The 26,577-nt window shown below is 39.8% G+C and overlaps 1 protein-coding gene across 3 annotated transcripts in view; it reads right to left on the bottom strand.

The window, feature by feature from the left end:
- prdm5 (PR domain containing 5) overlaps positions 1-26,577 on the bottom strand; it is a 337,650-nt gene that overhangs the window by 276,110 nt on the left and 34,963 nt on the right. For all 3 annotated transcript variants that reach the window (XR_011885260.1, XM_072251928.1, XM_072251929.1), the window contains exon 3: positions 24,083-24,205. Coding sequence is in view for 2 of the 3 variants with exons in the window: in XM_072251928.1 (XP_072108029.1) it covers positions 24,083-24,205 (123 nt within the window). In the remaining variant the exon portion in view is untranslated. The remainder of the gene's footprint in view (positions 1-24,082; positions 24,206-26,577) is intronic.

The raw sequence follows: 26,577 nt of genomic DNA, 5'->3' as shown, positions 1-26,577 counted from the left end.
TTTATGTGCTGGGCGGCACCTAATTAATTAGCTTGTTTATTTCGGCTTTTTTTCTTAAAGATGTGCTGAGTGTGTTCCAGCCACCGCTGTACACCTGCATTCTTCGCGGATCGGTATCGGGTCGCGGCCCAGAGGGTGGGGGCAACTGCACCACTCCGAGCTCTGACGACTCAGCCTAACACACCATCATCAGTGTGCTCGACGCTGTCTTCCCGATTCCGGTAAGTGATACTACACTGTACATACATTATTTCCACTTTATATTGGCTGTGTATTTTTACGTGTTATTTGGTATGATTTGGCAGCTTCATAGCTTAAAGGTTACTGGAGAGCGCTTGCGCCGTGTTTTTGCCGATGGCGCTTGCAATGTGTTTCTGCCGAGAGCGCTTGCGTGAGATTTTCGCTGAGGAGAACGGTGCAGCAATGATTGTGGAAAAGTATTTCTACTTTATATAGGCTGTGTATTCATCATATCATTCCTGCTTTTACTACATATTAGTGTTATTTTAGGTTTTATGTGTTATTTGGCATGATTTGGTAGGTTATTTTTGGGTCTGCGAACTCTCACAAATTTTTCCCATATAAATAAATGGTAATTGCTTCTTCGCTTTACGACATTCCGGCTTACGAACCGTTTCATAGGAATACTCTACCTTCGGATGGCGGGGGAAACCTGTATATTAAGAGTAAAAGACAGGTGAGAGTAGATATAGGACCGAAAGAAAATGATGCTAGAGAAATTGTAATGGGAGATAAGGAGACAAGGAGGAAATGAACGAGTACTTTGCATCAGTCTTCACTGAGGAAGATATCAGCGGTATACCAGACACTCAATGATGTCAGGGTAGAGAAATGTGCGCAGTCACAATTACAGCAGAGAAAGTACTCAGGAAGCTGAATAGTCTAAGGGTAGATAAATCTCCCTGACCGGATGGAATGCAGCCTCGTGTTCTAAAGGAAGTAGCTGTGGAGATTGTGGAGGCATTAGCAATGATCTTGCAAAAGTCAGCAGATTCTGGCATGGTTCCGGATGACTGGAAGATTGCAAATGTCACTCCGCTATTTAAGAAGTGGGCAAGGAAGCAAAAAGGAAATTATAGACCTGTTAGCTTGACATCGGTGGTTGGGATGTTGTTGGAGTCCATTGCCAAGGATGAGGTTAAAGAGTACCTGGAGGCATATGACAAGATAAGCAGAACTCAGCATGGTTTCCTTAAAGGAAAATCCTGCCTGACAAACCTATTGCTATTTTTTGAGGAAATTACAAGTAGGTTAGACAAGGGAGATGCAGTGGATGTTGTGTATTTGGATTTTCAGAAGGCCCTTGTCAAGGTGCCGCACATGAGGCTGCTAAACAAGATAAGAGCCCATGGAATTACAGGAAAGTTACATACGTGGATAGAGCGTTGGCTGATTGTCAGGAAACAGAGAGTGGGAATAAAGGGATCCCATTCTGGTTGGCTGCCAGTTACCAGTGGTGTTCCACAGGGGTCTGTGTTGGGGCCGCTTCTTTTTACATTGTACATCAATGATTTGGATTATGGAATAGATGGCTTTGTAGCTAAGTTTGCTGATGATACGAAGATAGGTGGAGGGGCCGGTAGTGCTGAGGAAACAGAGAGTCTGCAGAGAGACTTGGATGGATAGGAAGAATGGGCAAAGAAGTGGCAAATGAAATACAATGTTGGAAAGTGTATGGTTATGCACTTTGGTAGAAGAAATAAATGGGCAGACTATTATTTAAATGGGGAGAGAATTCAAAGTTCTGAGATGCAACGGGACTTGGGAGTCCTCCTGCAGGATACCCTTAAGGTTAACCTCCAGGCTGAGTCGGTGGTGAAGAAGGCAAATGCAATGTTGGCATTCATTTCTAGAGGAATAGAGTATAGGAGCAGGGTTGTGATGTTGAGGCTCTATAAGGCATTGGTAAGACCTTTCTTGGAGTAGTGTGTGCAGTTTTGGGCTCCTTATTTAAGAAAGGATGTGCTGACGTTGGAGAGGGTTCACAGAAGATTCACTAGAATGATTCCGGGAGTGAGAGGGTTAACATATGAGGAACGTTTGACCGCTCTTGAACTGTACTCCTTGGAGTTTAGAAGAATGAGGGGAGACCTCATAGAAGCATTACGAATGTTGAAAGGCACGGACAGAGTGGATGTGGCAAAGTTGTTTCCCATGGTGGGTGAGTCTAGTACGAGACAGCATGACTTAAGGATTGAAGGGCACCCATTCAGAACAGAGATGCAAAGAAATTTTTTTAGCCAGAGGGTGGTGAATCTGTGGAATTTCTTGCCACGGGCAGCAGTGGAGGTCAAGTCATTGGATGTATTTAAGGCAGAGATTGATAGGTATCTGAGTAGCCAGGGCATCAAAGGTTATGGTGAGAAGGCAGGGGAGTGGGACTAAATGGAAGAATGGATCAGCTCATGATCAAATGGTAGAGCAGACTCGATGGGCCAAATGGCTGACTTCTGTTCCTTTGTCTTATGGTCTTACCCACATGATCAATGCCTCTCATTATCTTGTACACTTCTATCAGGTCACCTTTCATCCTCTGTCGCTCCAGGAGGAAAAGGGCAAGTTCACTCAACCTACTCTCATAAGGCATGCTCCCCAATCCCCAAATTACTTCATCTGCACAATGGTCTGACATAACACTTTGATCCTTTAACTTTAATAGTGATAATTCTCAAAATGCATTAATGTCTTTTTAGTATTGAGATGCCCTCTGTAATTAAAATTGTGCAGAATACTTAAATTTTACAGAGGCAATGTTGTTTTATTGAACTCCTCTATCACTCAAAGTCATTAACATATGCTGCTAAATTATCACTTGTCCTGCTGATGACAGCTCTGCATCTATCCAAAGTAAAACAAAAATATAAAGTTCGTGTGTTTATTGAAATGCTTTTTGTGAGATTCCTCTACGATTTTTTATATTAAATGACTGGTTACACTAATAGTAATATTATGCTGGTCCGCAGAGCTCTGAGTAGAATTATCAAAGTGATATCTAAGCAAGAAAACAGTTAAAAGGCATTTCCATGTCTGCACATTTCTGCATTACCTTCGTATGGCCATTAGGAGGAAGCAATGAACATGCAAATTATGTTTATTTGAAACATCTGAAGGAGGTTTAATTTTTTTATCATTTCAATACAGAGTTTTGTTTCATAGTATTCATAACGTAACAGTTTACCCAGTCCATTTAACACGGGACATGTCAAAGTAAACGACTGCTTCGTGATTTTTATTATACATAGCACATTCTACTGAAAAATGAGCCAGAGAACTGTCCTGGTGGTTCGAGCAATAACATTTCTTTTTTTGTAGTACTGGCCCATTAAAAAAAAAAGCAAATCCCAATTCAATATTTGATATATGCTGTTTCAGATGCGGCTGCAGCAAAATACACCAAGTGACCAAGCCTGATTCTGGCCCTGTGGCCTACATTGAGGAAGAGTGTGTTCGCACATAAATAGGCTGAGTTGAGTAGTTAATTATGGATTTTGCTGAAGAGCTTGACAGACCATTAGAAATAACTTATATACATAGAGTGGCTTGGGGAAATGATACCTCAATTAAGAGGCTCCATATTCATAAAATAAGCTACTTTGTCAAATAATGTTGTTGCTTAAGATCAAAGACTCCTTACTAACATTGTAGTGATGCAGTGGGTGGGTTGGGCCTGTTGGATTATATAATTCTTTAAATGATGCCTTTTCTACTTACAAGCTTCTTTTATTCATCTCAGCAATAAACATTAGTGACAGATCATATAATGGAAATCAGAATCAGAATCAGAACCAGAACCAGGGCATGTGACGTGAAATTTGTTAACTTAGTAGCAGCAGTTCAATGCAGTACATAATATAGAAGAAAAAAATAAAATAATAATAAATAGTAAATCTTATTCCATATACCTTAGTAAATCTTATTCAATATACTTTATACGGTATACATATACTGAACAGATTAAAAATTGTGCGAAAAACAGAAATACTATATATTAAAGAAAAGTGAGGTAGTGTCCAAGGGTTCAATGTCCATTTAGGAATCGGATGGCAGAGGGGAAGAAGCTGTTCCTGAATCACTGAGTGTGTGCCTTCAGGCTTCTGTACCTCCTACCTGATGGTAACAGTGAGAAAAGGGCATGCCCTAGGTGCTGGAGGTCCTTAATAATGGACACTGCCTTTCTGAGACACCGCTCTTTGAAGGTGTCCTGGGTACTTTGTAGGCTAGTACCCAAGATGGAGCCGACTAAATTTACAACCTTCTGCAGCTTCTTTCGGTCCTGTGCAGTAGTCCCTCCATACCAGACAGTGATGCAGCCTGTCAGAATGCTCTCTACAGTACAACTATAGAAATTTTTGAGTGTATTTGTTGACATGCCAAATCTCTTCAAACTCCTAATGAAGTATACTCACTGTCTTGCCTTCTTTTTAACTGCATCAATATGTTGAGACCAAGTTAAATCCTCAGAAATCTTGACACCCAAAACTAAAACTGCTCAGTCTCTCTTCTGATCCCTCTATGAGGACTGGTATGTGTTCCTTCGTCTTACCATTCCAAAAGTCCACAATCAGCTCTTTCGCCTTACTGACATTGAGTGCCAGGTTGTTGCTGCGGCACTACTCCACTAGTTGGCATATCTCGCTCCTGTACGCCCTCTCGTCACCACCTGAGATTCTACCAACAATGGTTGTATCATCAGCAAATTTATAGATGGTATTTGAGCTATGCCTAGCCATACAGTCATGGCTATACAGAGAGTAGGGTAGTGGGCTAAGCACACATCCCTAAGGTGCAACAGTGTTGATTGTCAGCGAGGAGGAGATGTTATCACCAATCTGCACAGATTGTGGTCTTCCAGTTAAGAAGACAAGGATCCAATTGCAGAGGGAGGTACAGAGACCCAGATTCTGCAACTTCTCAATCAGGATCGTGGGAACGATGGTATTAAATGCTGAGCTCTAGTTGATGAACAGCATCCTGACGTAGATGTTTGTGCTGTCCAGGTTGTCTAAAGCCGTGTGGAGAGCCATTGAGATTGCATCTGCCATTGACCTATTATGGCAATAGGCAAATTGCAATGGGTCCAGGTGCTTGCTGAGGCAGGAGTTCAATCTAGTCATGACCAACCTCTCAAAGCATTCCATCATTGTAGATGTGAGTGCTCCCGTGCGATAGTCATTAAGGCAGCTCACTGTATTCTTCTTAAGCACTGGTATAATTGTTGCCTTTTTGAAGCAAATACAAACTTCTGCCCATAATAGAGTGAGGTTGAAAATGTCCAGATGGTTGGCACAAGTTTTCAGAGCCTTACCAGGTACTCTGTCGGGACCTTCTGCCTTGCGAGGGTTTACTCTCTTTAAAGACAGCCTAACATCGGCCTCTGAGACTGATTATAGAGGAAATGTAGTTTACTCTAGATCTGTTAATCCATTGCTGGTTTGTATAATTTATTCAATTTACTGACAGACATTGTTGGGATTGTGATTGAAGACACAGGAGAGACACTAAAGCGGGTGATGTACAAGTCTTTATTTAGCATAAGCACAGGCATTTTCCTGGAGACACTCTAGATCAATGTTTCCTTTATTTTTTTTTAGCAGCTGCATGGACCAACCATTGCCTGAGAATGAAATATTTAAACAACCTGAAAACTGCATGGCTTTTTATTTTTTTATATAATACAGTACTGTGCAAAAGTCTTAGGCACATATATATAGTAATGATGCCTAAGACTTTTGTATAGCACTGTAGTAAATTTATGTATTGCACAGTATTGCTGCAAAAAGAAAATCATGACATAGGTGAACAACAATAAATCTGATTGTGATATGGATCGCTATTGTGGACTGAAAGTGGGAAGGGGGCTGGGAGAGGGGAATCATAGTTGGGGAAAGGGGAAGGGAGCAGGAAGCACCAGAGAGACATTCTTTAATGATAAGTAAACGAATTGTTTGGAACGTAATAAATTTGCCTGGTTTCTCAAGACTGGATGTGCTTTCACCTACACCACCCCCTACCCATGGCACTCCTTTTCTGACCCACCTGTCCCATGCACCTCCTGTGGCACTCCATCTTCACCATTCCCAGCATTCTTTAATCCCACCAGATTTACAAACTCACTCTCCACTCCACATTGGTAAATGCAGTACTGTAGCACATTCTCAGGCACCCTAGCAATATGTATGTGCCAAGGGCTTTTGCATAGTACTGCATGCATACCATGAACATTTAGAATGAAAATTGAAAAATCACGTTCTTTTGATTTTATTTATTCATTGAACAGTACAGTGAAATACAGTACAATGAAAATATTCAGTGTTTTGTAAACCTTTAAATAGACAGTGTCTGCGTTTAGCCAGCCAGCAGTTTCTTAAAAATGAGCTACTGACTTCCATTCTGTGTTTATTGCTTTTTTTATTTCAAAATATACTTTATTCAAATAAATATATACAATAAATCATTCAATAACTTTTCATCCTTTACACACGTTTCCATTATACTCAGTACATATCCGTATTTATAGCCACCCACGTGGCACTCCAGTAGTTCAGTTTAGCATATCATTGTTGAGGGGTATACTCCCCGCCCACCGACCCCTCCCACTCCCACGGGTGGAGAAACCTATACTGTGGTCCTTCCCCACCGGGCCCTTGCGGTGGCTGCACCGAGTTTCAGTGCGTCCCTCAGCACATACTCCTGCAGCCGAGAATGTGCCAGTCGGCAGCATTCTCCCACGGACATCTCCATGTGCTGGTAGATCATCAAGTTTCGGGCTGACCAAAGAGCATCTTTCACCGAGTTGATGATCTGCCAGCAGCACCGGATGTTGGTCTCTGTGTGCGTCCCCGGGAACAGCCCGTAGATCAGAGAGTCCTCTGTTACGCAGCTGCTGGGGATAAAACGTGACACTAGCCCGTCCATCCTCCTCCACACCCTCTTTGCGAACTGGCAGTGTGCAAAGAGGTGGGTTGCAAAGAGGTGGGTTACAATTTGTAACAGTGTTGTAACTTAAAACACAGATAATGTAATTATGTCAAAGCACTAAAATGTTTCAAAGTAAAGGTTGTGGTACACTTATTATTTAGAACATTTATGGATTATATTTATTAGCACAATTAATTACAGGGTATTTCATAACTATATTAACAAATTTCAAAATTATATTAAGATTGTATAAAAGCAAATTCCAGCTGCATGGCAGCAAAGTTGCAGCTGTGGACCTGCATAGCTTAGAGAAGACAGTTCTCTCGCTAGAATCTCACAAACCCAAAAGTACATCACATTTTAATACCCTTTAGGTCAAACGGTAATAGCAGATGATTCAGTACAATTTCAATAGTTAAAATGACATTGTTCACTTCAGTACTCTGGGTTGACAAATGGTCCCTTTGAGTGGAAGTATGTTGTAATTGATAAGACAATTCCGAAGGGTCAAACACCTTTGGGAGAAACTAATTGACACAAATACTCTAAAACCTTTTGACAACAGAGAGCCAGACAACCAAAATTAACTTTTTCAGGGCTGTCTCTAAAATTAACTTTTTCAGGGCTGTCTCTGAGTACATAAATATAGTAAGTACACAAAGACTATTGATTATCTATACCCATGATCATGATTGATATGCCAAGTGACAACATTCGTTTGGTCTGCCAGCTTCACGCAATTCACAATGGTGCAAATGACCAGCCCTGTCTCCTGGTTTGATACAAGCCAATTTTCACAAACCCATTGTCTTAATGTTTGGCTCTTGCATAGGCAATTCTTCGCTTGGGGAGCAGCCTGTGCTTTTAACTTCAATTTACTGCTTGCAATTTACAAACAACACTGAAGACCAATAAAAGCTTCCTGAACTTATTTGCACTTTCAATAAGAACTGAAGCCTGGTTCTTGTTTGAACTGATAGGTGCCATATTCACATAACTCCAGAAGACTCCCTAATGAATATTTATATCTATTTACTGTATTTAGAAATGCAGTGCGGAATAGGCCCTTCAAGCTGTGCCGCCCCAGTAACACCGATTTAACCCTAGCCTAATCACAGGACAATTTACAGTGACCAATTAACCTACTAACCAGTATATTGTTCTTGTGGGTATAATATTTAAAAGGAACATGGCAAAGATGCACCTATTTTGGTTTAGCAAGACTATGCTATTAAAACTATACATGAAGTGTGTCAAGTATGTTATAGATGGTAAACCTCAAATATAAATGATAGTTCAATGTTGTATCCTTCAGAAGTACCTACTTTGATCACAATAATCAAAGAGCTATTGGATTCCAAAATATAGGTTTTTATTGTTTCTTATACAGGACTGTGCAAAAAGTCTTAGGCGCCCTAAATTCTTTAGAAATTTTGCTTTTGATATTTTATCTACCGCATTAGTGTGTCAATAGAAAAGAGTTCATTTTAGATTTCCAATCATTGTGAAGAAAGTTTTGCTTGGGAGAGAGCTGATGCAGAGAGACCATAATGATAGGGTGGAAAGTGGAAAACTCCAAATATACTTGAGTAAGCTGAAGTCAGGTTTTAGAGAAATATTAATCAGGCTCTCTGCCAACATTCCTATTCCTATTTAAGGAAATTGTGAGGTAATTTCAATGGAAAAAGATCTTCAACGTCATGCAAATCAACCAGGGATAGATAACATGCTCGGGACAATGCAATGTCTGAGCAAGGGCTAGAGATATACAGAATACTCAGATCTCTTTTTATTCTGCCCTCACTCGAGAGTTTCCCCATTTTCTTAAGCCAGACAGATCGGTAAACTGCAGTTCCACATAGCTGCAGTTTGAGGACAGTTTTATTATTCACCAATGCCTTACAGTATGCAGGGAACTGATGTAAAAAGACAGTACTTCTCAGCATTCTCACAAAAGGTAGATTCAAATATTGAATGAAATTCCTTTGACTTCTACCTAAGTGCTTCTAACTACGAGCAACTAAATGAAGTGTACAAACAATATAACATTTCTGACCTGATGATGAAAGCTGATTGCTTAACAATGCAATAATAAGTAATCAGCAATATCTGTGAACTTACAAGTAAGCAGTGAGATCTAGTAATTAGAAATAAAATGACAAAGCACATCAGGGGAGACATAACACTTTCAATTTGTCTCAGCTGCCAAAGGAGAGAATTCTCTGAAAATAATGTCTTAATGTATAATCAAAATAGACAATAATAATTACTTGGACTACTTAAATTTGAGACCGATAAACAAACCTCACGTTTGACTGGTGATTAATTAATCTGGAACAGAATGTATCCTAAAATATCTAATACAAGCTGAAAATTTTTCATAAATTAACATTTCAAAAGACATGACAGCTGACTCAAACAAACTCAATTTGAATAATTTTTCATCAGGTTAAAAACACTGAACGAACAGTGATACTTCCAACCAGGAAACCAGCTGCTGTATTTAGTATGTTTGTGTACTGTTTCTCAGTCCTGGCATGATGACAAATAAGTTCTACGTATCAACCACAGACAATCAGAAATACATCTAAAACTCACTATTCTCCGTATCTTAAACATTTTTAAAGCTAATGCTGTAATGTGTAGTTTAAAAGAAATAATTTGCAGTTCTTTATATAGTTAATCAATTCTTGGCCACAAGTGTTCTGGCCACGAGAGCCACAGATCATTTTGTATGATCGTCACTTTCTATACATAAGCTGCTTTTTATACCACTTCCTGCACAGGCAGTTTTTATTCTGATTTGAAGTACACAATGGAAAGACATTCATCTCCATCTGCTCTTTGTTTGCCACTGAAATAGCAATACCTGTAAGTAATATTGGTAATATTGTCAAACATTTAGTAGGTATATTTTGAACAAAGTATTACGTTTAAGTTTATCGTTGTGCCTTGTGCTTACATCATATAGATATGGGATGTTACATACATATACTACCTTGTTTAACACCTCTTAAAATCGACAGTATTAGTATATGCAGATAATTCTGTATTGAATTTAATACACATTTTAGTTAACTCTCTACGCTTTCACAAAAGAAATTCTCATTAAAAATTCTCTAAAAGAAAACCTCCATGGTGTGATTTTAGAAAAGTTGTTTAGCTCGCTGCACAGCTGTGTCCATGTGCACAGTGAGGGCAGCAGAATAAGTTTTATGGAAATGGCACCTAACAAATTCTTGCTGCTCATTAGCTAAAGGAATGCGACTTTCAACTCTGCATCAACGTCAATGAGCTTTTTGCCATTGGCATATTAATATTCCCTACCTCCAACATTAATGGCTGGAGATTACAAGAACAGTTGGAAAATAAACACACGTTATAATCAAAAGAACATTCCAACCTGTTCTTAAAACTCTCAAGTCTATATTGATTGCTTTGGCAAACTGTTTGCTCCCCAAAAAACTCTCCATTGTTTCATCTTACACGGTAGCACAACATATTATAGAGATTATTGCTCTTAATTCCTTTTTATAATAACAATTCATTCTGCTTGAGTAAATGAGTGTCATAATCAAAATAAAGAGTATATTATGAAACAAAAATATCACATTTGAATTTAAATTATTATAATTTGACACTTCCGAAAGAAGAACTTAAAGTATTCAGGAAGTCTTCCTTCTAACTCCTCTCTAAATCCACAAGCAGGACTGTCCTAGTAGACACATTGTTTATACCTGTTCCTATCCCACAGAACTTCCTCCGTTCACTGCATTCATTCTCCATCACCGAATCTCTTTCTCAACCTCTTCTATCACTTTGATTGTTTCTGGTCTCTTGCCCCAAATTGCTCAATTTCAGTATATACAGTACATTCAATCTCACTATACCTCCATCCTTCACTAAGATACCCTGAGAGATCTTTCACTTTTTCTTGATCAGAGACCACGTTGTCCCCCTCCAAACCATTTCATCTTGTTGAACTTGTTTTTAATAATGTGCAACTTCTCCCTCTCACTTACTCGAAATAGTCTATCTGTAAGAATGCACATGGGTTCAATCTCTGCCTTTGTGGGATACATGGAATAGTATTTGTTTTATTCCTATCAGGCAACACCTTAACTCTTTTTTCACTATGTAGATGACTATATTGCGATTGTTTCCTCCTCTCATACAAAGCTCCAGAGCATCAGACTTCAGATTTAGATCTATTGCACCTACAGTATATCAAAACATACAGTGAAATGTGTCATTTGTCCTAACACCCAAGGATGGGCTGGGAGCAGTCTGCAAGTGTCACCACACTTGCAGTGCCAACATATCACACCCATAATGCTTGGCAGAACAAGGCAGACCACAATAAAATAGAACATACCAAGCAACAAAAGCAAACAATCCCCGTTCCTCCCTACGCACATACAGTCCTTTAACCCTCGAAGAGGCTGTCATCTTCAGCCTCCAGCAGACTCGTTGATTCGCAGACACTGGGCGCTGACTTCCCCAGTGGACTTTCAGAGACTCACAGATCTGGGCTCCAGTCATCGGGTTTTAACAACTTCCAAATGACCTTTGGGCTTCAATCTTCATTAATGACCCAGGACTCGTAGATGATGATAAATGAAAACTGTGGATGAAGGCCTGATTTCCATGTCTCAAAAGTCTCACTCACTGATGACAGAATTTTGAAATTAGGTCTCAACTCTGGTCTTGTCAATGATGGAACCCCAAAGGTCCTCACCTGTTTGTGGGGCCAATATCCAACTGCAACTTTGCCTCTAGCCTTCAGGTGTGGTGTAAAGGCCTGTACTCTAATTCCTCCACATCCCTATCCCTAAACCCTAAACTGACCCCTAACACCCTTCTCTGTCCCCAAAACCATCCCTGTGAACTATAATTCTAAAAAATAACAAAAAAAACAAGCATGAGCCACAACCACAATGGAGACTGCAGCTTGGCGTGATCTTGAATAAAAAAGGGACAGTGCCAATGAAAAAAAAATCACATTTGCAACCAACATATATCATAATCTTGCTTTCAAGAGGCCCATCTCTGACACTTTTGTGCCCTTTCACTATTTCCATCTAATACAGCAGGTAAGTGATCAGCATCCATTAAAAGCCACTGACTCCTACAGCTATATTAACATCTCCCCTCACTCTGTTTCCTGCAAGAAGTTCTTCCAATTTCTCCACATTCAGCATATCCATTGTGGTCTTGAGGTCTTATTCTGATTGTCCCAGCTTCCATCTCAGAATTTCCAGGTTCTCTTCCTTTTTGCTCAACCATGATTTCCTCTTCTGCACTGTCAACAGGGTTCTCAATTGACCCTATTCCAGTTCTTACACTTCAGCTCTCAAACCCTCTTCCTCTAGCTCTCCACTCTTCCTCCCACCCAAAGTAGGTGCCCCCTATCCTGATCTGCCACTGAAGACAACTCTACATTCAAAAGATTGAATTTAATCTGTAACTGCCACTGCCTCAAAATGACATCGCCAAGAATTTATCTTTCTCTCCCTTCTCCATTCAGTATTTCAAGAGGGCTATTCCCTCCGAAACCACTCTGGTCAACATTTTCACCCTGTGCGCCTGCTAGAAATGTAACATCAGCTCTAATATATTTTCCTTTTGTACCATGTATCCAAGTGAAGGTGAACATTCTAGAAATTTCTTCCAATTTAGTGCACTGCATTCAGTGCTCACAATGTGGCTTCCCCTACACCTGAGATTCTAAACACAGATTTGGCAACTATTTTGCAGAACACCTCCATACAATTAGCAGTTACTTTAATTCCTATTCCAGGCCCACTCTGGACTCTTAAAGTTTTCAAAGTTAGAAGTTCAAAGTAAATTTATTATCAAAGTACATGTATGTAACCATATACTACCTTGAGATTTATTTTCTTGCAGGTATTCACAATATAACAAAGAACTACAATAGAATTAATGAAAAACTACATAGAAACAAAGACTGACAAACAATCAATGTGCAAAAGGAGACAAATTGGGCAAGCAAAATTATAAATAAATAAGTACATAAATAAAAAGCAAGACATTCAAAATTCTGGAGGAACTCAACAGGTCAGGCAGCATCAATGTAAATGAATAAACAGTTCCTATTTCGAGCCAAGCCCCTTCTTCAGGATTGAAAGGGAAGGCGGGAGGTGCCTAAATTAAAAGGTGGGGGGAAGAGAAAGGGGCTATCTGGAAAGTTATTGGTGAGGCCAGGCGGGTGGGAAAGGTCAGGGGCTGGAGAAGGAAGCTGATAGGAGAGAAGAGTAGACAACAGGAGAAAGGGAAGGAGGAGGGGTCTGGGGGAAGTAATAGGCAGCTGAGAAGTGAAAGGTCTGAGTGGGGGAATAGAGGAAGGGGTGAGAGTTTGGTTTTGATCACACCACCCCATTGCCTGTTCCCAGGATGTGGCTTTCCATTCCAGGACATCAGAGATATTCTCCTTTTTTAAAGAAGTTTCCCTTCCTCCACGATTGACAGTGCTCCCACCCACATCTCCTCCATTTCCCGTACATTCGCGCTCACCCCATCTTCTTGCCACCTTAGTAGGGATAGAGTCACTACTTTGTTGAGCACCTCCGCATCATCTGCCCCAAGCAGGACTTCCCAGTGGCCAAATATTTTAATTCTGATTCCCTTTCCCATTTCAACATGTCAGTCCATGGCCTCCTGTTGTGCCAAGATGAGGCCACCTCAGGGTGGAGGAGCAGCACCTTACATTCCGTCTGGGTACCCTCCAACCTGATGGCATGAATATCAATTTCTCCTTCTGGTGAACAAAATTTCCTCCTCCCTCCACTTCCTTCATTCCCATTCTGACCTTTCTCTTCTTCTCAGCTAATACTTCCAAGTCCCCTCCTCCTTCCCTTTCTCCGATTGTCCACTCTCCTCTCCTATTGGATTCTTTCTTCTCCAGCCCTTGACCTTTCCCACCCACTTGGCTTCACCAATTACCTTCCAGCTAGCCTCTTTCCCATCCCCCCACCTATTAAATCAGGCATCACTCCCTTTCTATCAGTCCAGAAGAAGGGTCTCAGTCCGAAATGTCGACTGTTTACTGCCTGGCCTGCTGAGCTCCTCCAGCATTTTGTGTGTCTTGCTTTGGATTTCCACCAACTGCAGATTCGCTCTTGTTAGAAAATAAATAATACTAAGAACATGATTTGGAGTCTTTGCAAGTGAGTCCATGGGTTGTGGAATCTGTTCAGAGTTGAGGTGAGTGAGGCTATCTACACTGGTTACACAGCCTGATGGTTGAAGGGTAATCACTGTTCCCGAATCTGATGGTATGGAACCTAAGGCTCCTCTACCAACTTCCCAATGGCAGCATTGAGAAAAGAGCTTGACCTGGAAGGCAGGAGTCCTTGATAATGAATGCTGCTTTCTTGTGGCAATGCTCATTATAGAAATGCACAACGGAGGGAGGGCTTTGTCTGTGACGGACTGAGCTACATCTACTACTTTTTGTAGGCTGTTCCATTCATGGGCATTGGTGTTTCCATCCAGGTCATGATGGAACCAGTTAGGATAACTGGCATGATTTTCTTTATAAAGTTGCAACTACACTCAAATTAATTCAAAGAACACTATCCGATCTTCTGACTTGACACAGTGCAGACTTTCCAGTTTGTATTAGAGCTGGCCAGTACAGGTAAAAGGATATCAACCTGCTACGTTCTTTCCCTCTCTCCCTCTCTCTGCATTTTTCCTGATCAGCAGAGCATTTTCAACATTTGTTGTTCTTATTGTAGTTACGAGTGGCTTTGCACTGCTATTCTCATTGGTAAGCTCTGGAAAACATGCCAATTCAGGTACAAATTCAAGTTTAAGGCACTGAACTAGTATACAGAGGCTGACTATTAATCTAGAGTGACAAGTTTAAATCCCACATAGCAGCCAGAGATTTTTTTAAATTCAAATAATTAAGTAAACCTGAAATCATTAGAGCAGAAGCCCTGTAAAAATATATATAATGTTCACTAATGCCCATCAAGGGAAAAAAATGGCCCTTTTTGGTTCTGTTTATACAAATGTGGATGCCTCTTGGCAACCTTCCAAAATGACTCAACTAGGGACTCAATCCAGTGACAGATTAGGTAAGTCAAGTCCACATCTAATGAACAAATTACTCAGTTTATTTGCTTATCTCTACCTTGCACTTTATTCAGGCCAAACATAATAACATTTTATCAATTACCGCAACATATGATAATAGACTCACTCTCACCTGGATGTTGCATATCCCGTAATTAGCCTATTTGCATCTGTTTCATTTAAATTGTCATGCACAATAACTTGGTATCAGGTCTGTCACCAATAAAACAGTTATGTTCTGAGAATCTAAACAATTACTATGTACGAACATAGATAATAACCAAATCCCCACTTGGCCTCATTGGTCTCAATTCACTTCATCACCTTCTCTTTCAACATTTGCAAACCTCAAAATATAGTTAAACCTATCGGCAGTGTTAACTCACTCTAGCAGAAGAGTTACTGCCTTTTTGGAATTCCATCTAAGTATTAAAATACCCATACATTTCCAAAATAGGAACTGGCCTGTTCTCCAGAAGTAGGAGTCCACACATCATCTCCTCATGTTGTTGTCAAGGGTTTGCAGAATATAATAAATCACACATGGGCTCCCATGAGAAGGAAACAGGTTGTGCACTTTCCAAAATATGCCAAAACAGTTGGATTGCTGTTTCAGTTTTTACTTGTTATTATGGCAGCAAGCACTCTACTGACAGTTGTAGAATGCAGATATCTCAATGGGGCCATTTCACATTACACAATAACAGCAACAAAATCTTCTCTATTGTTCTGATCCGGAATTGATGTCACATGCATCTCAGGAGATAAAGGGCTTTTCAATTCCTCCTGAAGCAAACATTTTACTGGAATCATCAACGGATCATCAATAAATTAAATGAAAACAATTAAAAGCAACAGCCTACAGGTGAGTGGTGTACAATAAGCCATTCAAAGAGCAACTTTTAAGACATAAATATGTCTCCCTTCTTGTCTCTACTTAAAAGTACAACTAAGGCAGTGATTTCTACTGAACCCTGGGGAAGAGATTCAGTTATTATTGCAGACTATACTCCATTACACAGGAGTAATGTTAACTTAAACATACTTCATATGTAAGATTATTATTTCAGAACACCATATAAATACTGGGATAAGTAAATCAGATTAGCTGTTATGGGTAATTTCAGATGCAGAAAGATGCAAACAGAGTTCCACTGGGCTGTACATTGGCTAACCGATAATGGGATTGAGGAAATTCCATTAACATTGAGATTTGGTAAAGTTTTCATTTTTAATGTGAAAAGGTAAGTACCAAGAATGCAAAATGAATAAACAATAAGTTATTTTATTTTCCATTGAGAAAAGTCTAAGATTTTGAGGTGCTACAACTTTTGCCCTTGATTCAGTTCTTCATACCAGGTCAATAAGGGAGCTACAAATGCCCTCAACAACAAAGAAAACATGGGATAAATAAGCAGCCAGATAATCCCAAATCCCCATCATTGCTGAAGGAAAACAAGGAGGGAGAAACTTAAAATAATAACACAAACACATAGCAAATATTTTACATCCTGCCATTCAGGCTGAAATGACATAAACCACATAGAGACTAAATGAAAATGGGCTAAAAGTCTTAGTCTCTTCATCCTCAACATGGTAAAAGATAATATACTATCAGCTAAACAAAACACTTCCATCTGTATCTTATGTTTCTGACTCAAATTACGTTATGGGCTTTCTAATGCAAGTTTGTCATCAGAACCAAGTACTCAGTGAAGCAGTACAATATTCATGTGAGGAGAGATGGATTCAACATCAATCTTAAACAACCAGGATTGATGATATTGGAAGTCTAATAAATTCCTCATAAAAAAGTAAAGGTTGGGGAATTTAGAAATGTATCCCCTATACCAGTTCCTCTGCAATAAATCTCAGAACATTCTTTGGCAGCAATTACTACAGGACCTTGAGAGGTCAAATTGAATTCTGGGGTCCGAAAGAAAATAATCTGGTGCATCGAACTAACCAGCAATGTTATCAATGGGTCATCCGCAAACTCTTTCGAGGACTTCCCCTCCAATTTGTACTAGTTCCAATTGTTACATTGAAGGAAATTTTGAACATTTATAAAACAACAAACCGTAGCTTAATAAGTAACTGACTGCAACTGACAAAATGACTATTATAATTTCAGTGAGCTCATTTTTTAAAATAGTAGTCGTTAACTTCGAATATTTCATGTCCCATACCCTTTAGCATTTCCTTACTGTAGCTTGTAACTGAGAGCTTTCCCAACAGGATTTAGTATTAGCTGCCTTTGAGTCAGATTGGAAAGTAGTTACATGGACAGAAATGTACGTATACTCTGAAGTACCCTCCAAATTTATGAATTATCTTTTATAAAAGTTTAAATCTATGCCTCTAAAAAATGAAAAGAACCTGTATATTAATTGACTTGGTAGAAAGAAGTATCTATATTTAAAAAATCATTAAATAATGGGTAACATGATGGGGACACAGATTCCGGAATGTGGAGTTACCGTCTGCTGCAGGAACTCGGTGGGCTGAGCAGCATCTGTGCAGCTGAAGGAAATATGTTGATATTTCAGGGCAAGACCCTGTACCAGGACTGAGAGTGGGGAAGTGAATTGGCGAGAACACGAGAAGAGAAGTGAGACAGAAGTTCAGGGTGATTGGTGGACTGAGAAGATACCCCGGTTGTGCCAGTTAGGGGAGGGGAGTAGGGGTGGGGTTGGAGGACAGTGGCAGGTGAATGATGCAGGCAGACAAACAGAAAAAAAGGCAGATGGAGAAGGTAGAGGGAGTGAATGTGAAAGTTAGAGACAGCTGCTAGAAGGAGACAAATATGAACACAAAGGGTAACCAATGCTAGAATCCAATAAGAAAGTGAGAATGAGGACCATTCGGGGAGAGATGAATGGCAGATGAGTGTGGGGAGTTTAGGGGGTGTCAGTAGGTGAACTGCGTGTGTCGTGGGTGAATAGAAGGAACCAGGTGGGGAGAAAGATGAAACAGGTGATGAGGGTTGTGGTAGGGAATGGGTGGGAGGGAAAGGAGACAAAAATGTGAGTACTGGAGCAAGATTTGAGGAGAGGTAGAAAGGAAAGAGGGGTAAAACCACAGGAGCGGGGTATTAAAATTGGTAAGTCCAATTTCCATATCATTAAGTTGTGGGCTACCCAGGTGGAATAAGAAATTACACTGGGTTTCACCCTGACAGAAAGAAGAAGATGAAGATGAGTAAGTCAGCATGGGGACAGAAAGGAGAACTGAAAGGGAATGTAACTGGGAGCTCAGAATGGCCAATGCAGACCAAAACCCAGATCTGTGTTTGTAACTAATATGGGCAAAAAAAAGTTATTAGTCACCAATAAATGCTGGTCTTGGAGTTCAAAATAATACAAGAATATTCAACAGGTGAATTGGACAATACTGCCACGTGGCACATGCTGTGCATGGAATGGTGAACAGGGAGGAGTCTCGGTTAGTGAGAGCAGGGTCACGGTAGTTGACCAACATACACTGCAGCAATGAAATGAATCAGAATCAGGTTTAATATCACCGACATATGTCATGAAATTTGTTAACTTAGTATCGCACTGTACTGCTGCCGCTAAATAATTAATTACAGTAAGTGTAAGAAGAAAGCCCTTAACTCCGAGTGGAGTCATCAGGACACCATCATGACAGCGTTTTTTTAGCAGGCTTTCTTATTTTTACGAGGCTGAGTTGCTAGCTCGACAGTCAACGCAGCACGGGTGGAAAGCGTGCAAGGGAGCTGGCTGGATTCGAATTTGGGAGCCTTCGCTCCGAAGTCCGGCGCTGATGCCACTTACACCACCAGCCGGCAATTACAGTAAGTATAGTGCCTATAAAAAGAATTCCCATTGCCCCAGAAGTTTTCATATTTTATTGTTTTACAACATTGAATCACAGTGGATTTAATTTGGCTTTTTTTGACACTGATCAACAGAAAAGGACTCTTTCATGTCAAAGTGAAAACAAAGACACTACAAAGTGGTCTAAATTAATTACAAGTATAAAACACAAAATAATTGATTGCATAAGTATTCAACCCCTTCAAGTCAGTATTTAGCAGATGCACATTTGGCAGCAATTACAGCCTTAAATAGGTCTCTATCAGCTTTGCATATCTGGACACTGCAATTTTTCCCCATTCTTCTTTCAAAAACTGCTCAGGCTCTGTCAGATTGCATAGGGATTGAGTGAACAGCCATTTTCAAGTACAGCCACAAATTCTCAATTGGACTGATGTCTGCACTCTGACTTGGCCACTCCACGACATTAACTTTTGTTGTTTTTAAGCCTTTCCTGTCTGGCTTTGGCTTTACGCTTGGGGTCATTGTCTTGCTGGAAAACAAATCTTCTCCTACGTCGCAGTTCCCTCGCAGACTACATCAGGTTTTCCGACAGGATTTCCCTGTATTTTGCTGCATTCATTTTATCCTCTACCTTCACAAGCCTTCCAGGGCCTGCTGCAGTGAAGCATCCCCACAGCATGATGCAGCCACCACCATGCTTCACAGTAGGATGGTGTGATTTTGATGATATGTGGTGTTTGGCTTCCGCCAAACACAGCATTCAGTTTGATGGCCAAAAAGCTCAATTTTGATTTCATCAGACCATCGAACCTTCTTCCAGGTGAATGCAGAGTCTCCCACATGCCTTCTGGTATATCCCAGCCGAGATTTTATGTGAGTTTTTTTTAAAAGCAGTGGCTTCCTCTTTGCCACTCGCCCATAAAACTGTGATTGGTGAAACACCCAAGTAAAAGTTGCTGTATATGCAGTCTCTCACATTTCAGCCACTGAAGTTTACAACTTCTCCAGAGCTGTCTTGGGTGCCCCCCTCACCAATCCCCTTCTTGCACAGTCACTCAGTTTTTGAGGACAGCCTGCTCCAGGCAGATTTACAACTGTGCCATATTCTTTTCATTTCTTCATGATTGACTTAACTGTACTCTAAAGGATATCCAGCGACTTGGAAATTTTCTTGTATCCATCTCCTTACATGTGCTTTTCAATAACCTTTATGTGGATGAGTGTTCTTTTGTCTTCATGTTGTAGTTCTTGCCAGGACACTGACTCACCAGCAGTTGGACCTTCCAGATAGAGGTGTATTTTCACTACCATCAATTGAAACACCTTGGCTGCCATAGGTGATCTCCATTTAACTAATTATGTGACTCCTGAAACCAAATGGCTGCACCAGTGATGATTTGGTGTGTCATATCAAAGGGGATAAAAACTTAAAACAATCAATTACTTTGTGTTTTATAACTGTAATTAATTGAACTAACTTCATAGAGATCTGTTTTCACTTTGATATGGAAGTTTTTTTCTGTTGATCAGTGTCAAAAAGAGCCAAATTAAATCCACAGTGATTTAATGTTGTAAAATAATAAAACATGAAAACTTCCGGGGGGAGGGGGGAGTGAATACTTTTTATAGGCACTGTATATATATATATAAAATAAAATTAAAAATAGTGCAAAAACAGAAATAATTTTCTTTAAAAAGCAACACACACAAAATGCCAGAGGAATTCAGCAGGCCAGGCAGCATCTATAGAAAACCATAATTAGTCAACGTTTCAGGCTGAGACCCTTCTTCAGGGCTGGGATGAAGGGTCTCGGCCTGATACATCAACTGTTCACTTTTTTCCTTAGATGCTGCCTGGCCTGCTAAGTTCTTCCAACAATTTGTGTGTTGCCTCGATTTCCAGCATCTGCAGATTTTTTCATCTTAATAATAATAAAAATGAGTTAGCACTCATGGGTTCAACGTCCATTTAGAAATTGGATGACAAAGGGAAAGAAGCTGTTCCTGAATCACTGAGTGTGTGCCTTCTGGCTTCTGTAACTCCTTCCTGATGGTAACAATGAGAAGCGGCACGATCTGGTTGCTAGGGGTCCTTAATAATGGACGCCGCCTTTCTGAGGCACTGCTCCTGGACGATCTCTTGGGCACTATGGAAACTCGTACCCAAGATGGCGCTGACCAATTTTTACAACTTTCTGTAGCTTCTTTCTTTCTGCAGCTTCTTTCAATCCTTCAAACCAGACAATGATACAGCCTGTCAGAATGCTGTCCACGGTACATCCATAGAAGTTTTCAAGTGTTTTAGGTGACATACCAGATCTCCTAAAGAAATACAGCCGCTGTCTTGCCTTCTTTATAGCTGCAATGATATTTTGGGACCGGGTTAGATCCTCAGAGATACTGACATCCAGGAATGTAAAATTATTTATTCTCTCCACTTCTGATCCCTCTATGAAGACTGATTTCTGTTCCCTCATCTTATCCTTTCTGAAGACCACAACCAGCTCTTTGGTCTTACTGACGTTGAGTGCATGGTTGTTGCTGTGACACCACTGAACTAGCTGGTATATCTCATTCCCATACGCCTTCTCGCCTCCATCTGAGATTCGACCTACAATAGTTGCATCACCAGCAAATTTATCGATGGCATTTGAGCTATGCCTAGCCACACAGTCATGGGTGTAGAGAGAGTAGAGCAGTGGGATAAGGACATATCCCTGAGGTGCGCCAGTGTTGATCAACAGCAAGGAGGAAATGTTATTACCAATCCACACAGATTGGATACCAGGCCTCTTTCCTACAGGCTACCCAATGCACATACTGAGAATAACTTATTCCACAGCAGAATTATACCATATGTGACTATTCACAGGTAAGTGAAGGAACAAAGATAAGGAAGGTGAAAGGTAATATTTACTCCCCACATACAAATGCAATACACCAAGCCATCTAAACTACAACCAGGATTCAAAATGTGCACTATGCATAAGCATCACCATTATTATTTACGTAGCATTAAATTCCCAACGAGCAATGATAAATCTTCAAAGGACTACAATTCCAATTTGATATTTGGTCACACCAATTAAATGACTGATGAGAATGTAGTAACAGAACATGTATTGGATGAAAAAGTAAAAGTGATTTTCTTTGGTGGTCCAGATAAGAAGCAAGGAGAAACCCTATCAAGGGTCGGAGAAACAGAAGAACGTCAAATCTCCTGAGTCTATAAAGTGAACGCTTTGGTAGCCTGGAGAAAAGTGAATCACAGTCTTACATTAGTTTGATATTCACTTCTGCTGTAAATATTTGAACCACCTGTGTTATTATGTGTGTTAATAACAAGGAACTTCAGTTCCCAGTGTTCAATGGAACCGGAAACGTCAGTGACATTGGAGAGATTGCACACACTCGGTGTTGAGCTGGAAGCCATTACTAGAGTGTCCCAAATAAATTTGTGCTGGCATTTTTACCCATGCTGTTTGTCTTTATTAAGAACAAACATAACATGGTGTCAGTTGGATGATTACAAGATTCTCAAAGTTAAAACCAAGATTTACCCAATTAAGTTAAAAGTGACCAGCTACGTTCCAGTGAAAGGGGGCTGTATAGTGACCTTCAAGCACAAGGGGCAGCAACTAAAGGCACAGCTACTGATTGTTGAAAAGTGTGTACAACCCACATTAGGTCTCAGTGCATGGGAAAATCTCATCCTGGTGAAAAGAGTTTTTGTGGAGGCTTCACAGTCCAAAAACGTCCACATTTCACTTAGAAGAGTACACAGATGTTTTTTGATGTAACTTGAGAAACAGCATCCATGAGAGCAACAGAAGCACAATAACTCCGCTTTCCATAGACATCCATACCAGCTACACTAGCATGACAGTCAGGATGCCAGTGTCACAGGATGAGGAAGTTTTTTTAGTCCTGCTTCCACATCATGCAGCTTTGGCTCAAAATCTGACTCTCATCAACTTCCAGTTAAAGACTGGAAATCAAAAGTAACTCCATAACCATCTCCAAAGTTGAAGAGGAAAAATAAAAAGGAAGCTGGGAACCATGCAGTCCCTAAGGTCAGAACAGCAACAGTTCAACACAAACCAACAGGAGTTGCCATCTATGATACACAGCCAGCAGAAGGAGATTTGGGAATTGAGACAGAATCAGTTCAACCTTGTGCAAAGACTCACTGATCAGTCCATGGCTCCATTGTGAGGCATATGGAGCAAACTATAGTCACACAGCAAGAAAAAGAACAGGGACGAACAGGTAAGATCTTGGCAGAAGGATGTGAAAGAAATGAACATGTTGATCAGAGACTGAATACAGCAAATGAAAGCAATACATCTATGGAAAATAAATAGGAAGCCCAAAGGATCATTAAACCACCACAGAGACTGATTGAAAGCAGCTAAGTGTACATGCTCATTACAATTGACGTTACTGTAAATATCTTTGTTGGAAAGCATTATTGTTTCTTGCAGGTTTATGAGGACACCTTCTCATGATTGTTTATTTTCTTTAAAGGAGGGAAATGTGTTATTATGTGTGTACATAATAAATACCTTCAGTTCCCAGTGTGCAATGTGGGCAGTTCACCCGGAACCAGAAGTGACATTGGTGAGTGGGCGCACGTGCCCATGTTGAGCTGGAAGCCATTACTGGAGATCCCAGATAAATATGTGCTAGCATTTTTACCCATGCTGTTTGTCTTTATTAAGAACAAACATAACACACCGCACTGTGAACTTCCATATATCCATGGGGTAAAGAACATCTTAAACCAGTCTATTATCATAGAAAAATATCAATGAAATTGGCATCAGCATTAAAAAACTGCTTTAAAAAGCTACTTTAACAAGGATTCATGATAATTACTGCTTTTCCTAAGTACTTCTTGTTTGATTTTGGATTAAGACATTGATATAGAACTTTAAATTAAGATTGAAAGCATCAATTTATTGATTAGGCTACATCATGGCTGAAATAGACCACGGTTACTGCAAGTTTATTGAAACCCATTATTTCCAATAAAAAAACATAATTACCATAATCCACAGATAGATCTGAACTATCTATCAGAACTAAATGCTAATTCACTAGCATTACAACTGACTTGCAAATTGAAGAGCAGGTGCAGTGCCACTGTAGGTGGCTATATATAAAATAATGGGAAAAAAGACAACTGAATAACCATTAGCCACCTTTAAAGGCCTCTGTGGCATTCCCATACATACCTGAATTGCAGCCAGATTTTTCACTTCTTGTGTTGGGGCCTGATGGACAAAGCGTAGCCAATTTGAATGCCGAGGATTGCTGGCATCCAGAATATACAAAACTTCTCCCTTATTTCCACGTACCTGCAACAGCAAAAGAAAATGCAGAATTACAACCAGTCACAAAAAAATCTGGAAACGTTATTCAAAACATACAAGAGTTTATTTTCTTCCACATGACCTCGTGGGTTTCCTCAGGGTGCTCCAGTTCCCTCCTAGTCTAAAGACATGCCAGTTGGTAGGTTAATCGGTCATTGTAAATTGTCCTGTGAATAGGCTGGGGTTAAATCGGGGGATTACTGAGCTGCACAGCTTGAAGGACCAGAAGGACCCATTCAGCGTGGTTATCTCAATAAATATCTAAATAAGACTTATGTAAATACAAATTTACAGCTAACCAAGTCCTTTCCTTTGGATGAGCAAGTGTGTTTACAATGGAAATACTGTGTACTGCCCAGTGTTAAAAAAAAGCACGGTGCAAAAGTGTGTGGGATGTAGTGAATTTTATATGATGAGCTCAAACTTCTCATATGTTCACATTTATCAAACACATATCATCTATAATTTGAGCGTGATTTGAAAACCTCTCCAATTTGTTCACTGTTATTTCCAAGTCAAAGTTTAATCTTAAATTATTCTCTCCCCCTGCTGTTATAAACTCTGCAGGAGATTCTGGTGATTTTGTTTTTGTACATTAGCTGCTCTAATGAAATAGCCAGAGACAACTATAACAAACACAGAATTTGTACAATCTTAACCTTGGTGCTTTGCAAGTAATAGGTCAAATGAATGAGACCTCCAGCTTTGTTAGCAGACCAGAACATCCTCAACTTTCGCCAGTACCCCAGAATGCCCTGAATTTGCAGAAATGTTCATTAAACATATGATAAATTTGGCCTTTCAAGCTTTATTGAAAGAGTCATTAATCAATATATTGTCAGGTAATTTTAGCAAAAATGTATTAGAAACCTTTCTTTCTCAGATCATATAAATCCTAGAGATCAGCTGGAAAACTGTGACTGTGACTGTCCATTTTGAGTTTCTTTAAGGTCGCAACCTCTGATCTGAGTTACTCAGTAACAACACCATCTAACAGATTCTGTAAAAACACCTTTGCTGCTTCTCTTTCATGAAGGAAACCTTACAATTAAATAATTTTCATCACTGGAAAATAGAATCAGAATGAGAGAAAATCAAGCACTGCTGAGTCTCATTACATTAAACTTTCACAGAATGGTGAGGTCCTGATGATTTAGATCTCTGGTTTCAGTTAACTGTAATTGTAATACTTTTCAACAGCAGTTACTGTTCAAGTTCATTCTCAATAAAACATCATTCCCTTATTCTTAGTCTATAAGCAATGTCTGGTGTAACAAGGTTTTAATTAGTATTATTTGATTTAGATAGATGGCAAATCCTTTATCAGTTCACTATATGTCCATCGTGTTTCTCAGCTTCCTGCAACCTTATTGCAACTGTATTGAATTAGTTGTTAAGGAGGGCACCTTTATATTGGCTGAATCCTTCTATGACCTGACAAATTCAATGACTGAACAATTCATATGCAGGCAATATTACCACAAAATTAACTTTACCAAATTAGAGCAATTGCATTGAAAATTATGAAAGCATTTTAATGTTAAAAAGAGAAACTTAATTAAATTTAAACACTTAAAGTCGGTTAAAAAGTACTGACCACATTATATAGAAAGGGCAACACATTCCACAACATGATTATGGATGGCAAAAGTTGGTTTCTGTAATATACCATTATTCACAAGATATTTAATAAATTCTTAAAAATAATAAACTAGTAACTCACAACTCCCTACTCCAAGCTGCTCCCTTTCCCTCTCCCTCTCTAGTGACTGAGAGCCTGTCTGAGATCCTGCAGTGTTGGGATGGGCTGTAGTTTTTTCATGGACTCCAGATCAAAATCTCTTTGGGGGCTTTCGCTATTGCTTGCATGGCGGGTGGGGGGTGCGAGGAGGGGGTTGGTGCAAGTGGGGGGAGGGGGAGTGTCAATGCTTCTGCACATGGGAGGAGAAAGATGGGCTTTGGTGTTCTGATGTTTCTGACATTCATTCCTTGTTTTCTTTTTGTTTCAGGGATGTCTACGAAGAATAAGAATTTCAGGTTGTATACTTTATGCAATCTCTGTTATTAAAATGAACCATTTGAACCATACATGCCGGTCTCTTGAAAATTTATTTGTATTTTAATAATTGTATTTAATGTATTCTCTTTATGTATCCGGCTTAGCATTCTGTTGACCAATGGATATTCTTTATCAAGTACTCTTCACTTGCATTCCCCAACATGATAATTTCGTGTCACCCACTCTATGCAGTTCAAATATATCTTCAATAACCTTCTGCCTAGTTTCCTCAATTCAGCAATACGCTGTTTTTAAACGCAAACAACAGGAATTCTGCAGATGCTGGAAATTCAAGCAA

Source organism: Mobula birostris, chromosome 3 (assembly GCF_030028105.1).
Source record: "Mobula birostris isolate sMobBir1 chromosome 3, sMobBir1.hap1, whole genome shotgun sequence".
In the NCBI taxonomy this organism is placed as follows: Eukaryota; Metazoa; Chordata; class Chondrichthyes; order Myliobatiformes; family Myliobatidae; genus Mobula; species Mobula birostris.
This window is presented reverse-complemented; position numbering and strand designations above follow the sequence as displayed.